Here is a 14,765-nt window from a genome sequence, read left to right on the forward strand (position 1 = left end):
GAGACAGCCACTAGATGTGGCGGGAGCAGGAAAACACATCTATAATGCTATTGTGTCTTTATTACAGCAAAATCAGCAATTTACTTTAAAACAATAATATTAGGTACAGTGTCTCATTAAAACAAATCATTATAGATTATGCGACAGTGTTGAATGGAATCATTATAAGCAATACCCGTATTTATATACAAATAAAATGAAGGTACTAGTTACATTCAAATTCTTAAATATGTGATGTTAAAAATTGTATTATCTACAAAATAGCAAATAAAGAAAACAATGTGATTCCATCCAATAGACACTGTTCATGAGTACTGAAACAAGGTGTTGAACTAAACGATTTCAGGGTACTATCTAAATATTACTCCATGACTCCGATTTTTTTCACTAAAATCTTTATGTGGATTCAAACACAATCTATGCTGCCTTGTTTCACTAGTCATGAACTAACTCTCCTTTAATATCAAATCCCATTAATTTTGTATAAATTACAGCCGTAACATTTAAATTATTAACATTATTTACATGCACAATCATCGCATTATAAAATAAAATCCCGGTCTCGTAAATGCAATAGTTACTAAAGTAAATATTTCAGTTGCATTAAGTTGAGACTGCGGCTGGACTTTATTAAAATAAAACCGTAACCTACTATGTAGTTATCACAATCGACCCGCGGAACTGGGGGTACTACGTCCTTCTTATGGTAAGATTCAATGGCAGGTCGTCCTCCGAGTCGGAGCCGGAGTGCTTGGAGGGCGGCCGCGTATCGAAGCACGACTCTGCCTTCTCTAGTATAGCCGAGGGGATCTCCTCGAGCCTGCGAGTCCTGTCGTCGCCGGGAACAGATCCGCTATCACTGTTGTACGCCAACACATTCGAATTAGGATTAAGTATGGCGCTTTCCATAATGTTTCGTAAATTAGAGATCCCACTGGGATCACTGGTCTGTTGGGTGTTAATAACTTTCACAACACTTCGCAGGCGGCGGCGCGAGTCGCGGGAGGCGCGGCTGTGGCGGCGGCGCGCGGGGGCGGGGGCGGGCGCGGGGTCGCGCGGGGGCGTGGCGCGCGGCGCGGGGGCGGGGGCGCTAGCGGGGTCGCGCGGCGGCGGGGGCGGGGGCGGGGGCGAGGCGCGGGGCGCGGGCGGCGCGGCGCTGGTGCTGGGCTGCGGCTCGCCGGTCCCCGGCTCCACCTTGCTCCGCTTCACTCCCTTCCCGGACCGCGTCTTCTGCTTCCTGCTCTCCTTCTTCGTCTGCGTCGCCTGGTTCTTCCTCGCTCTACGTGATTTACTCCTCGACTCCTCTTTAATCGACCTAGATTTAGATTTCTTATCATCCTTGGAGCGTTTCGAAGATTTTCCTTTGCTAGATTTCAACTTGGTTTTCTTTTTGGTGGTGCGGCGTCGCTTGGGCGTCGGGGGCGCGGTGCGCGGGGAGCTCACGCAGGGCGTGAGCCGACCGGCAGACTCGGAGTCTGACGAGTCCGAGCTGGAGCTGAAGCTAGAGCTGGAGCTCAAGCTAGTGCTGGAGGTCAAGCTAGTGCTGGAGCTGGAACTGGAGCTAGAGGGGGAGCTGGTGGTGGAGCTGGAGGAGGTGGAGGGCGGGGCGGGCGGCGGCGCGGTGTCGGAGGAGCCGCTCCACTCGGAGGAGAGCCAGGAGCGCACGGGCGAGGGGCTGCCCCAAGGGCGCCAGGCGGCGGGCGAGCCCGAGCGCCGGCGCTTGCGTCGCCGCGCCCCCCCCGCCGCCGCCGCGCTGGGCCCCGCCTCCTGCCCGGCCGCCGGCGAGTGTCGCCGCAGACTCAGCTTGACCCGGGGCTCGGGCTCGCGGCTCGGGCCGGGCGCGTCCTGCACCACCACGTCGCTGTCCGAGCCCAGCAGGTCCACCACCTCGGGCGTGCGGTCCTGCGGCGGCTTGATGTAGCCGACCACCATCACCTCGGAGCCGTCGTCCGTGTCGGAGTGCGAGATGGTCTCGATGGGCACGCAGGCGGGCGGCGCGCGCGACGGGCCGGGCAGCGGCTCGCTCACCATCACGATGTCGGAGTCGCTGTCGGAGTCGGAGCTGGAGAGCACCTCGTTGACGAGCGTGGACACGCGCGGGTCGGTGGTGTACTGCACGTTGCGGTCGTAGCCGGTCATGTCGTAGGGCGTGGAGGCGAAACAGTGCAGCTCGTGCAGGAAGTGGTCGGTGCGCTCGCCGAGGTAGCGGCGCAGCGCCTCGCGGAACTCGGGCGAGGTGACGGGCCGCGCCGGCAGCAGCTCCAGGATGCGCGTCAGCACGTACGAGATGTGCCCCGCGTTCTCGTTCAGCAGGTACTGCAGCTCGCGCGTGAGCCACGGCACCAGCCGGTGCATCTGCGCGTCATTGTACCTGGAAATGCAAGGAAATGTTACAGTAAGGAAAAAACATTATTTAAAAGATGACTTGGTTGTTCTGCAAGTTATGACAAAAAATCTTTACCAGTGATAAGACTGATAGCTTTTCCATCAATGTTCAAAAATGAAAAGTTTTATAGTTTACACGAGAGCTAGTCTGGCTGAGCTGAAATTAGGGGGATATGTACAAATTCACCTCCCATCAGAATAGTATAATACAATAACTATAACTATCCATAGGCCATCTTTGTACCCAAGAACCACTACACGGAACACTCTATCTGACATGATCCACTTTTCAAGAAACACAGTGTTCTCCAGTTCACTTACATATAGAACTCAGGCGAGCAGTCCCTGAACCGGCCCGTGAAGTCGGGCAGCGGGCGCGCCCACAGGTTGTGCCGGTACACCGTGCGGCGGAAGGCGGCGGGGGAGCGGCGGCGGCGCGCGGGGGGGGCGCGCGGGATCGGCAGCCGCGGGATCAGCGGGTAGTGCATGAGGAACTGCTCGATGGCACGCGTGTCCCGCCGCGGGAGCGTCAGGGTTGTCCTGCGAGAGGTAATGGTTGTAGTTTGTTGTATAATAATTGTAATATGTTGATGAAGAGGCATTGAATTGCAGCTGTTTATCAGTCATACATTACATAACTAATAGTCACATAAGGTTATGTTGGTCTTGTGCTAAATGTGCTAACTCATTATTTATGAAAGGGGATGCCTTTCCATTTAAACAAAAATGCATTTACTCAATGGCAGAAATTTAAAAGCCTGAGTAAGGGTTATTTGGCACAATCAAAGGTGGTTTGTAACTGATGCATGTGGCCAACTGCTAAAAACTTAATGAACATCATCCTCAATGCATTATCATCACCATCAGTTGAAAGCTACATGTAATATTAGTGAAAGAGTTAATGTGTGCTAACCTGTATCTAAACCGGCGGGTGGCCTGTGCGATGCCCTCAATGCTGATGCTGTCAATGTCAATATTCTCCTCAACATGGCGCTGCTCCACCATGTACTCCTCATATTGATGATTTGATCGGACATTGTGGATGATAGACTTGAAGTTCTGCTTGCAGAGGGGGCACTCAGCTTTAACCTGTAACCAATACAAAAAGTCATCACCATCTTGTCCCCACTGCTGGGGCATGGGTCTCCTTCCAATGAAAGAAGGGTTTTATGCTGAGACTACAATGCTGGCCTAGTGTGGTATGGTGGATATACAAAAAGTATATGTAAAAATATACATCAGTAGGAAGTTGATTGTTGGAAGATCAAATAAGTCATATAAGTGAAATGATTCACTGATTGCATAAGTAAATGTAATATGTACATTTAAATAATTAAGTCTTATTAGGAGAAAATAGAATGGTGACTTCAGAAGTCTGTCATGCCAGCTTCACAGCATGACTAAGGAACTATCTATGGCCTTCATATATTATGCATTTTCAGTTAATTGTTTAAATCGTTTTAGAGTAAGTGAGTTAAGATTCATTAAAATAACAGACTGCAGATAATCAAAAAAATAAGCTAAGTACATAATTATTAAGTTAATTAAGTATACTGTATGTATAATACAATATTAATTAAGTCCAATCTTTTACCCATAACAACCTTTATATCATATTTTTTTTACATCTGCACTTACCTTACTCCAAGTCAAAAGACAGCTGAAGCAGAACTGGTGGAGACAGGAGTCAGTGAATGATTTGTTCTTGCATGTTCCTAGACAAATAGCACAGTTGGGGGGAGGCGAGCCTCGACCGCTCTCCGGGGGTGGAGTACTATCGTCACTCTTCACGCTTGCAGGATTGGCATTGGAGCTATCTTCTTGAGATGCTGAAATAGTCTCCATTGTAGCAGATGATAAGTTCAAATTATTGACTGCTTCCCTTGACCGAAACACGTCATTTCAGTGTCGTGAAAATATCTGTATTCCTTCCATCAGCCACCATAAATATACTTTTATCAGTGAAACACTAAGCAATGCGAGGCAAGTTTAATCTCACTGAAGTCAGCATTGGCGATTGGCGAGGTGTGATTGTGTCGTGATCATATTTTGACAGAAGTTCAATAACTATGGAAGCGTTATTTATAAATAACCTGTCGGTTTTGAAGACCTATTTTTAATTAGTATTTAATTTTAATGTGTGTTTCTAATTAAAATTAGGAATAGGAAATCTAGATTCACAAAAATTGAACTTCCTTGAAATAACAAAATTCACAAGATAGGCAAAGACAATAGACAAGAACCATAGAGTAGAGTAATAAGACCACGTTTTTTTAATTTCGTCACAGAATAGGCTACAGTGATCTTATCACCATGGAAGTACAGTTTGTCCCTTTGTTCCCAGCCAGTCACACCTCAACCAGTCACACTGTTACTCGTTGGGAATTTTATGTTCAAAATTCCCATCAGTCCACACTCTGTTACTCGTTGAAACACCCTTTTCCTTCATTCCCAACGTGTCACATACAACTGTAACACTGTAACTAGTTGGGACTATGAAAATAAAAATTCCCAACAAGTCACAGTAACTTGTTGGGATTTTCAATGAAGAATTTTCCACCATAGATAAAAACCGATTATAGAATAGAATACACTTTATTTGTACACCCCAAAAGAATAATAAAATATTCAAGTTGTAACTTAATTTGGATGCGGAAAGCTAAAGATCACATCCAGTGGCGTGCTTTGGGAGAGCCTACGTCCAGCAGTGGACTGCTATAGGCTAAAGATGATGAACCTAAATAGGGTACAAAAGGCGGTCTTATCACTAAAAGCGATCTCTGCCAGACAACCTTTGGATGGAGGGAATAAGAGATTAAGGTAGATGGCGTTAGTGAAACCTCATCAAGTCTTTTGAGCCAATACAAGAGTCCAATGGATCTGAATTCCACCATATGCGATACCTATAACTACTACATGGCTGTTATGCAAATTAGTAATATTAAGTTTTAACTAGTTTAAGTTTTCCGAATAAAATAAATAAATAAGTACGTAAGTACTAGATCGGTGTTTGTCCCCATAATTTTCGCCATTATTTTGAGATCATCTGCATCTTCCGTCTATGTCCGAGGCGCGCCGGCGGTGTAAGCGCCAGATCATGATTAATCTGAGGTAGGTACTTCGGAAGTATGGTGAAGCAGAGCAGATATGAGTCGATAAGTAAATATCAAACTGCCATAAAGTCACCTCCACGCAAAATTTGGGAAATGAAAGTTTTCGTTTTCTCTATTATTTTGTGGCTACTGCTGTACTACCCACCCAGTGGTATCGATTCTGAAGGGCACATTCTAATTTTAACGCTGTCAAAAAACGCTTACATTCCCTCTAAATTTATTTGGCATTCTGAAGGCACCGTTTATCTCCAAAATTAGAGACGTCACTTTAAATTTTGAATCTGACAGCGTTAAAACTATTCAACTTAGGTTAGATGGTCGAATTGGTATTCTGAAGGTCGCATTTTTAGCGATGTCAACGTAAAATTAGCAACTTTCTTCCTAAATTTAAAAGGGGTCTGGAAAGGTGCCTCTTAAAATTATACTAAAATTTCTAAAAGTAAAACCGTGAAATATATGGGAAATCGTTGTTGTAGGTGCATAAATATGGATTTAATCTGGAGTTTAGGTCTTCCTTAAGTAAGTTAAGCAAATTTCAGTGATATAAGTGTACTGTTTTATGGAGAAATAAATATGTGAAATTACCCCTTATTTGTGTTATTTTTACCAACCCTGAGAGTACAAATTGTGACGAAAATCAACCAAAGTAGGGCTCTTGTTGATAGGATGCTTCCTTATGTAAGTACCTTATTAGGTAGGTACAATAAAACTTAATTATTCCTTGTGTACAGGTAGAATATATTTAATCTATTTACTAACCTAAAATATGGTTATAAACCAAAAATAAAGCTGAAAATGGATTAAACTATGTATCTAAGTATAGGTAAGAAGTTGCTTACTATCAACAGGCTACGTAGGTACTTTAAAAAGGTTTACATACCTTGTAGGAGGAATCATCTTGATTACTGAAATAGAGGTGAGTACCTAGGTAAGTAGGTTTTTTTTATTATTACTTATGTAAGTATCATAGGACTCTACATATCTTCTCAAAGAAAAGTACCTACTTACTTACCTACCTACTACAAAACTTCTTATCAAAATCCTGTTGCCTATGATATGATGAACAGTAGGGCTAATTCTTAATAATTGTAATGATTATGATCAGTACATATCTTTCTAACTAGCTAATAATAAAGCAGGTAGATGTACTTGGCTCAATTTGAGTATTCTTACCTAAGTATAATGATTATCATAACATAGGAACTAAAGAGTAAAGTAATAGGAACCTATACTGATCAGGTCATCTCCCCTATATCCAAACAAATTAATGGTTATGATGTTGGCAGCAATAAAACTTTTTGCATTGTTAAAGTAACCAAAAGTCAATCTTTGAAATAATTAATAGAGGGGGTTTGTTAGCTTTACTAACTAAGTTTATTCACTGCCAACTAAGTTTTATTACCACTAGAAAATGAAAGTAACACAATTTAGAGAAGCTTTATTTCATTTTATAACATAGTCACATGTATCTATCAAAGTTCTTTTGTATGAAATATAATAATCTTGTTTATTATATGCACTGACGAGTCTTGGAAGAGGTCGCTTCAAGAAGACAAGATTTTATAATCCTTCCTGGGTTTCAATTTAGTTCTGTAACAATAATAATATGATAAGTATATGAATAACATTAACTAAATTGAATAATTTATAATATTTTTCACTACATCACATAGTGCACTGCATAAAACAAACTGTATGTATAGGTAGGTTGGTACCAAGATAGACTTTGATGCAATCAGCGGTAGACAATTAATAAGACTGGCTAATCGTCTCCTGCCCACTGGACCGACAACCTTAGACGGGTAGCCGGTAGTGGCTGGACGAGGAAGGCCGAGGACAGAGTGTTGTGGCACTCCTTGGGAGTGGCCTATGTCTAGCAGTGGATGATTATGGGCTGATGATGAATCGTTTCACCGCTAAGAGAGATTGAAGTACTTAAGTATCTTTAACACTCAATCATTTAATTTTGTAAATTTTATAAGTAAGTACTTACATGGGTTTTTCTTTTTTTTTCACTCTATTACATAGTAAGTATAAATACTAACCTTCTGTTTAGGTAACTTAGATAGTCTGAACGGGAATGCGACTGGATCCTTTCATACTTGTTGATGCAGGTGTTGTGTTTCATATAACTTGCTGGCTGATGTTTTAAGGTTATGTTTGCATCTGAAATTATAAAATATTTCGTAAGCAAATATACACGAATAAGCAGAATATGAATAAGGTGCGAATTTCTCATTTTATATAATGGATTTGAACAAAATCTTCGTAACAATCAACACGAATTCCAAAGACGAATCCGTCAAGTTACATGTACTTAAACATTTCACTATGTTTATGGCTTACCTTATAGGAAAACTTGTGTAATGAAAACCTTTGTAAGCAAGTAGCTATCACGGATAATTTAAGATCTTTCGTATCGTATTTATCACCATCGAATTTTTTCCCGGCAATCGGAGAAAGAAAACAATGAAAAAGTCAATGTATTTTTTTGGGGTTGCCAGTAATTTATTTCTAAATTACCTATAATGAGTCACATTGGAAACACTAATAGTTATGCTTTTCACGATAATAATAGGCTGTAAATGCATTTAGTATATTTTTAAATATATTTTTAACATGTTTTTATGTATTTAAAGTAAATTAAGATTAAAAAAATAAAATAACGACTATATTTCCATGATATCTATATTTCGCTGCCATCATTTGGTATTTGTCCTAAGTATGGGAACACTCATTTTAAAGACGTCAAATCAGCCTATTAAATTTAGTTGGCCGTTAAAATCGTTGCCTTCAGAATAGCAAAAATTAGCGCTGTCAGTTAAATTTAGAAATTTTAGCTCATTTTAAAATTAGGAAGTGTGCCCTTCAGAATCGATACCATTATCTATCTATCATTCATAGAAAAAAAAATTAACTAGTTTAATAAAACTTATTTGATTGTTCGGAATAATTATTTCTATTTTCATACTTTTTCAAGAAACGAAAATAAAAAAAATCGTAATATCAAATACTTATACAGTGTGTTGTTTTTCGTACCCGACAAACTTTAAGGGTTTCTACGAGTAATATCATCGAGAAAAAACCCCCATATGTGGGGGTCTAAGTAACTTAAATTAGATTTTCTTCTTCGTTTAGAAAATCATCTCGAGATTTAAACGCCTTACGGACAGGAAATAAAATGCTATTATCCGCAAAAAGTCATCTCTATTAATTTAAAATATTCACAACTGCTTAAAAGTTACATAAAAAAGTTCAAAGCAACTTTAAAAAGACACATAGGTATGGGGGTTTTTTCTCGATGAAATTTCTCGTAGATTCCACCCTTAAAGTTTGTCGGGTCCGAAAAACAACACACTGTATAAGTCACAGTACCTATCACTGGTTAGGCATCATCATCATTCATCATCACTGAACAAATCTTAACGAGTAACGGGAGAACAGTTGGGAATTTTCTAGTTTATGTTCCCATCCAGTTACAGCGGCTGGTTTGGAATTCAGAAATAAATCATTCCCAACGAGTAACACTCCCATCGAGTAACACTGTGACTAGATGGCACACTTTTCATGAAGAATTCCCAACTGTATACAGTGTGACAGGTTTGATGTGTGACTCGATGGGAACAAAGGAGTTTGTCTATAAAGTCGTGACATGAATGTTTGAGGAACTAACATTAGTTATGAGCCTGTCAACACCAAACAATGCCAAACATAAGTACATCTGCTGTCATCGAGTGGTGTTCTGATACTGTTTTCCTTTTATATTGTTTATTGTTTTAATTAAATTGCAATAAATTAGGGCCAAACTACGCGAATAGGTTGGTAAAATGAGTAAAGTGAACCGGAGTGGTACGCGGGAAGTAATTTTTAAAGTTTTCCAGCGATGTATGGCGGAGTTCCAAGCTGGACAAATTTTGTGGGATTTGGATGATGTTTATGGCCGAACAGCATCTATGACCGGTATGTAATCGAGTTATTGTTTGTATTTAGTCTGCCTGAAGATACAAATTTACTAAATTTGCGATTTGGAGACCATAAAAAGCATTGTTTACAATGCATATTTTTAGGTTAGATTGACATTGTAAGTGGGTCATATTAGAGTGCGACCATAATTTTTGATACTTTAAGAATGGTATAACTCAGTCTGAAAATAAACTGAATGGTTTTCTACCAATTTTGAATTATTATTGATTTATATCAATGAGATATTGTTTCCATGGTTATCTCCGATATATGGACCGCCGATTTGTGCGACAGAAATTTTATGGAACATAGGTATTAGGTTAAGTAATCTTTCTACAAAATAATCTTGAATTCCATTTACTGAATTTTTTGTACTTTATTTTTTCAGGAAAATCAGAGACTATTGAGCTCATTTGGGCTAACGTAAAACAAAAAGTTGCAGCACACAATGTTGGGTCACGTGATGTGAAGCAACTTGCTGAAGAGGCCTTCAATAGCATCACGCCTGAAACATGGAAAAACTGTTGCAATCACGTCGAGACACTCGAAAAAGAATACTACGAGCGAGGACGTCGCCTGTATCATGACATAGACGAGCTGGTGATTTGTTTAGGCGATGATAGCAGCAGCGGTGACAGCAGCTGTAGAGTTGACAGCGCTGCTGATGAAAGCGGTAACAAGTAATTTCTTGGTGTAGAATATTTGGAATTTGATGACGATTGATCTATTTTCTAACTTTCATATTTTTACACCCACCAAGATTGCTTTAACGCAATCTCTATTGTTGTTAGTATATGTAGTATACCCGCACTACAGCTACCTCATAAAACTTAATTAGTACTTATCTCTTCCATCTAGAGGTTGTCCGGTAGAGATTGGTTTAAGCTATTGGTTGGGCCGCCTTTTTGTACTTCATGTTCTGTAATTTTATTTAATGGTGCAAAATAAAGACAGTAAATACACATTGTGTATCTTTATTTTGTTTCGACTATAAATATTTGTTTAAATAACTTTTCATAAGTAGAGGTATATAATTTAAATAAAACAAACATAAAATATGACTGTAATGAATATTATTTATTTACTCATTTTACTTGAAAAACTGCTAGTATCAAAATCGTTTTGTCAGGCTATAAAGGGTTGCTACATGAACGTTAGCAACGCCATCATTTAATTTCACGACTTTATAGACACACTGTAATATAACTTTATAGACACACTGTATTATTACTTCCATGCTTTATCACCCACGGTCATAGAGAAAATAACTCAATATAATTATTTAAAAAAAACGGACGCGCAAGACCTGAACTAATCCACATAACATGGCGCAACACAATAAAAGCTTTTAATACTTACTTGTAGCTGATTATCCTGCGGAGCACTTCCTGTCGGCTTTGAATGCATAATAAATTTTACAACGAAACGAGACTGTTATTATTCTGAAGCTTACGCTCATCCACTACTACTCTGTGTTGGCTGTTTTGACGTTTTACTTGACAGTCGACATTGTCACTTGTTTATCTGTCAACGGACCACCCTACTTCTACTCGCTCGATTATCTAATACCAATATTTTTATTCATTGCAGGCAATCATGGGAATGATCAAGAGGGTAAAAATGCGTTGATATTTTAGCCGTGCTCTACCAGTTATCGTAAGAATATTTTATATTACCCTTTAAATATTTTTTCAGACGACGGGGCTGATGGGTTTGGCTGTCGCTTCCAACCCCCATCACACCCTCGGGGCTCTATATGGAAAGATACTACGAGTTTTGGCAAAAATGCCAGAAGAAGCAGTTTATCGCAAGTACACTGAAACCATTGTTCGTGAAAGAGCTGCAGTTTTGCAAAAAGTAAGTTCAATATTTTTACATTTAACAGTTTGATGTCATGTGCTGTCAATAAGATCATGAGAGATTCGGCCGCCTGGTGGGAGCATTTCCCATAATAGGCAGGACCCCTAAGGATCTTTTAATTAATTTCTATTTGGTGGTTCATCTTTGACAGAAAGCTAAGCTAGGAATTAAAGTTATTCTAAATGGGACTACTATGAAATAAATATTTTAACTTTAATTTAACAATTTTTCCAGACCAAGGATGTTAATGAAATTGAAAAAATGGTCAACTGTGGTCAAGCTGAGGAGTTGATAATCCAAGCTGAAAATGAACTTAACTTAGCCCGTAAGATGCTAAACTGGAAGCCATGGGAGCCACTTGTAGCCAAGCCCCCTAAAGGGCAGTGGGACTGGCCACCAGCAAAAACTCACTAAATTATGAACTTTTTAATTATTAATATATGTATAGAATAACAGTATATTGTTGTGGCATAGTAATGATTGTTTCAATAAAATGTATAGCAATTAAACTTATTCATTCATTTTATTTAGCCTATTATAAACCTCTGCCACTTAGTTCCATTCATAAATTAAAATATGATTTAAAGCTTATTCCTCAGATGATAAGCATATTTGATGGTGACTTCAGGTAAATGAAAGGAACTTAAAATTAATCTTTCAATTTAAATCAAGCACCTACTACAATGGCTACACTTTAAATATTTTTTTCTGACTCTTCTTTCACATAGTTATCACATTACAAAGAAAAACATTGAATAGACAACATTTTATTTGTGAATATATTTATACAAAAGAACAAATAATATACATTACGTATTTATCTATCTACTAAAAATAAGACAAATAAAATTGTTATCACTCAATAGGTACAAAGCTATAGTTAGGAAAGCATGTGCAGGAATAGACCAACAAACTCTCAGATAGGTTAAATCTAAGTATAAATGCATGTTTTATAAAAACCTAAGTTGGTAAAATATGCTAGCAAACCACTACCAGTCAAATTCATAGATGAAAGGCAGGTGATACCGTTTCTTCTTCTGAGTCATTAGGTACCTATCGTGAATGCTAACTAAATTTAATACATCATAAAAACTGCTTACCTATATGTATTTTCATATTTTGTATGCAACAAAAAATGCCTGTTCCCAGTTATCCCCACCAATCCTCCATACTTATAAGGTACATCATTAAAAATAGCATTAAAAACTTATATCTTAAATCAACTTGATGGTTTAAAGTTTTTAAGTACTTGTATGCAGCTTATAGTGGGTATATTCGATATTACATAGAGTTAGTCAGACAGGAATAGTGGGGTTAAAGTATCTAGTCTTTGGCATAGCTACTGTTACAGAACTGGCTTATACTCAAGCCCTCTTCAGAACCATCACAGTAAACTACATTCAGTATAGGACACCATAGAAAATTTATTGAGAACATTGTACTATATTTTTATTTACGAATTTTCATTAAGCTATTTCTCATATTGCTGGAGTTTAATTAATTCCATGTTCTAGTCGAAAATATTTAAACCCACCTTTAATAGTTTCATAAATAATTATGGTAGATAACTTAAATTTACCCTGATCAATCAATCATTATAATATATTTTTCGGAATTGAATCTTGACTTGTAAAGATTTTAAGCTAAATAAAACTGTAAGTAACAAGTGCAGTTGTAAATTTAGAATTCATTAATGTAAACATGATTCCAAAAGCCGTCAAATAATGCAGATCTAAATATTTCATTCATTAAAGTGCTCTACATATTTTTCTATAAAAAAGGAGATAAACAATAGCTTACATCAAGGTGAGTTATTTATAAAATCTGGTCTGAGCTACCTTCAGTTTTTTTGTGGTGATGAGGAAGCTTATTCCTATCACAGTGGTTGTCAAATTTCAGACATACCTGTTGTAACTTATAGCTGTACATGCTATTGTATCTCCAAAGAATTAATAATGATGCTTGAGTTAATATTTAGATTAGTGATACAAGTAAGAAGTGTTAACACTTATTATTTTAAAGTTCATTGTTACTTATTTGGCACATACATTGTTTTTATGTTTTAAATGTGTAGAATTATTATTTTATGATGATAACAAAATTACAATATTTTTATAAACTAGCAATAAATCTCAAAAATATTTAACAATTATCTCATTAAAAGAGGCAAAAAGTTGATGTCATATTATTTCCCTATTACCAAATTATACAAATCATAGCTAGTTGACCACTATTACTAAAAAGAATTGATTCTTAACTTATATTTACCTAAAGAGGTGGTAACTCTTGCAAGTGCATAAGTCTTAATGAAAATATCTTTGCTACAACAAAAAGTAGTCTTATCATTATCATGGTGTTATGTCAATAACTATAAAAACTTAATAGTACTCAGGTATATATAGAAAATAAATAACGCTATAAAATTACTTATAATACTCGTCACCTATGAACTAAAATTGTAAGATGTTTCTGTAGAATAATATCATAGCCACAGCTGCCTCATCATTATGTAGATGTCACACCTTTTCTTGCAACCAAAAGGTTCAGGACTGGGTGCTTTTTGATGTAGCTAACAGCTTTCTTGTGAGTCACCATGGTGAAGTCGTATCCGTTACACTGAAGTATCTTGTCATGCATTCTAAGGCCTGCCTTGGCGGCCGGGCTCCCTTCATGTACTTCTGTCACATAAATGCCCTGAAAATAAAGTATAGTATATATATCTATGTAGTATGAATCGTTCGATTCATACTTAGTATTATATTATCAAAAATGATCAAAATAAACATTGGAACATAAAATTGAACTCACATTATCAGTGTAGCCCTGAGGACTTTTTCTAAAGTCCTGGTCAATACCACCTCCAATTTTAAACCCACATTTCATTACTTCCCGACCATCTGGGTCAACACCAGCCTCTTTTTGGAGTGTTATTGGTATCTGTAAATGCAGGAACATAAAAATAGTAGTTTTTTCAGGACAATAGAACAAACATAGTGGCAAGGGAGTGGTCATAAACTTACACTTAAACACTCCATGGCTGTGCCCGCCTGATGCTGAAATGCCATTTTCGCCATTTTGTAGATAAATATTAAATTTCACTGGTTGAGAAAGAAAAGAAGAACTTCTTTATAAATATATTCGAAATTTTATATTACGGAAAATACAGCAAACAAACTTTAGTTCACAGATTAAAATTGACGCATGCTTGACGTGACGTCCTCGTCCATTTATTTCACAGATTAGATTAGGGATAAGGGGGTCTACTCCTAATTTACAGATAAGATCGAATCGAATGAAGATGATTTGGCTTATTTTCGGTTGGATTGGGAAATTTGAAATGGAAAAGAAACTGCCGTGGACTCCGTGGAGCACAACAAGACCCGGGTATTGTAACTGTTCACTGTAGTAAAGGTGATTATTGCGATTATAATCTACTAAATCGAC

General features: G+C 38.3%; 3 protein-coding genes and 2 long non-coding RNA genes across 6 annotated transcripts; 2 read left to right on the plus strand and 3 right to left on the minus strand.

Annotated features, from left to right (window-relative positions):
- Positions 1–42: 42 nt before the first annotated feature.
- Positions 43–4,622, minus strand: LOC105391735 (E3 ubiquitin-protein ligase Topors). The gene is made up of 4 exons (XM_038112620.2): positions 4,024–4,622; positions 3,299–3,474; positions 2,707–2,925; positions 43–2,371 (listed from the first exon to the last, which is right to left on the minus strand). The coding sequence occupies exons 1-4, from the start codon at positions 4,228–4,230 to the stop codon at positions 691–693; spliced, it is 2,283 nt and encodes a 760-aa protein (XP_037968548.2). The 5' UTR covers positions 4,231–4,622; the 3' UTR covers positions 43–690.
- A 2,301-nt stretch (positions 4,623–6,923) lies between these two features.
- LOC105385512 lies at positions 6,924–8,365 on the minus strand. Its single transcript, XR_005253820.2, has 3 exons — positions 7,845–8,365; positions 7,544–7,664; positions 6,924–7,088 (listed from the first exon to the last, which is right to left on the minus strand). It is a non-coding gene; the product is annotated as an uncharacterized LOC105385512 (long non-coding RNA).
- Positions 8,366–9,143: 778 nt separating this feature from the next.
- On the plus strand, positions 9,144–10,423 carry LOC125491470. The gene is made up of 2 exons (XR_007268324.1): positions 9,144–9,458; positions 9,850–10,423. It is a non-coding gene; the product is annotated as an uncharacterized LOC125491470 (long non-coding RNA).
- Positions 10,424–10,957: 534 nt separating this feature from the next.
- LOC105391746 (NADH dehydrogenase [ubiquinone] 1 alpha subcomplex subunit 5) lies at positions 10,958–11,834 on the plus strand. The gene is made up of 3 exons (XM_011563288.3): positions 10,958–11,075; positions 11,157–11,318; positions 11,556–11,834. Exons 1-3 carry the CDS (start codon positions 11,058–11,060, stop codon positions 11,733–11,735), a joined length of 360 nt encoding a protein of 119 aa, XP_011561590.1. The 5' UTR covers positions 10,958–11,057; the 3' UTR covers positions 11,736–11,834.
- Positions 11,835–12,072: 238 nt separating this feature from the next.
- On the minus strand, positions 12,073–14,531 carry LOC105391753 (tax1-binding protein 3 homolog). Of its 2 annotated transcripts, XR_007268293.1 has the most exons (4): positions 14,342–14,531; positions 14,130–14,258; positions 13,160–14,015; positions 12,073–13,091 (listed from the first exon to the last, which is right to left on the minus strand). XR_007268293.1 is itself a non-coding variant. In XM_011563301.3 (3 exons), exons 1-3 carry the CDS (start codon positions 14,393–14,395, stop codon positions 13,827–13,829), a joined length of 372 nt encoding a protein of 123 aa, XP_011561603.1. In that variant the 5' UTR covers positions 14,396–14,531; the 3' UTR covers positions 12,073–13,826. The 2 variants fall into 2 exon arrangements, 1 of the variants encoding a protein (XP_011561603.1); XM_011563301.3 differs by having other exon boundaries at positions 12,073–14,015.
- Between the last annotated feature and the right edge of the window lie 234 nt (positions 14,532–14,765).

This window comes from Plutella xylostella, chromosome 5 (assembly GCF_932276165.1).
Source record: "Plutella xylostella chromosome 5, ilPluXylo3.1, whole genome shotgun sequence".
In the NCBI taxonomy this organism is placed as follows: domain Eukaryota; kingdom Metazoa; phylum Arthropoda; class Insecta; order Lepidoptera; family Plutellidae; genus Plutella; species Plutella xylostella.

Excerpts from the sequence above, each read along its gene's own strand:
- LOC105391735 (XM_038112620.2), bottom strand. The coding sequence starts at position 4,230 with ATGGAGACTATTTCAGCATCTCAAGAAGATAGCTCCAATGCCAATCCT. Across the intron at positions 3,475-4,023 it reads GTCTTTTGACTTGGAGTAAG|GTTAAAGCTGAGTGCCCCCT; the intron begins GTAAGTGCAGAT and ends TATTGGTTACAG. Across the intron at positions 2,926-3,298 it reads ACCCGCCGGTTTAGATACAG|GACAACCCTGACGCTCCCGC; the intron begins GTTAGCACACAT and ends TACCTCTCGCAG.
- LOC105391746 (XM_011563288.3), top strand. Across the intron at positions 11,319-11,555 it reads GAGCTGCAGTTTTGCAAAAA|ACCAAGGATGTTAATGAAAT; the intron begins GTAAGTTCAATA and ends CAATTTTTCCAG.
- LOC105391753 (XM_011563301.3), bottom strand. The coding sequence starts at position 14,395 with ATGGCGAAAATGGCATTTCAGCATCAGGCGGGCACAGCCATGGAGTGT. Across the intron at positions 14,259-14,341 it reads CAGCCATGGAGTGTTTAAGT|ATACCAATAACACTCCAAAA; the intron begins GTAAGTTTATGA and ends CTGCATTTACAG. Across the intron at positions 14,016-14,129 it reads CTCAGGGCTACACTGATAAT|GGCATTTATGTGACAGAAGT; the intron begins GTGAGTTCAATT and ends CTTTATTTTCAG.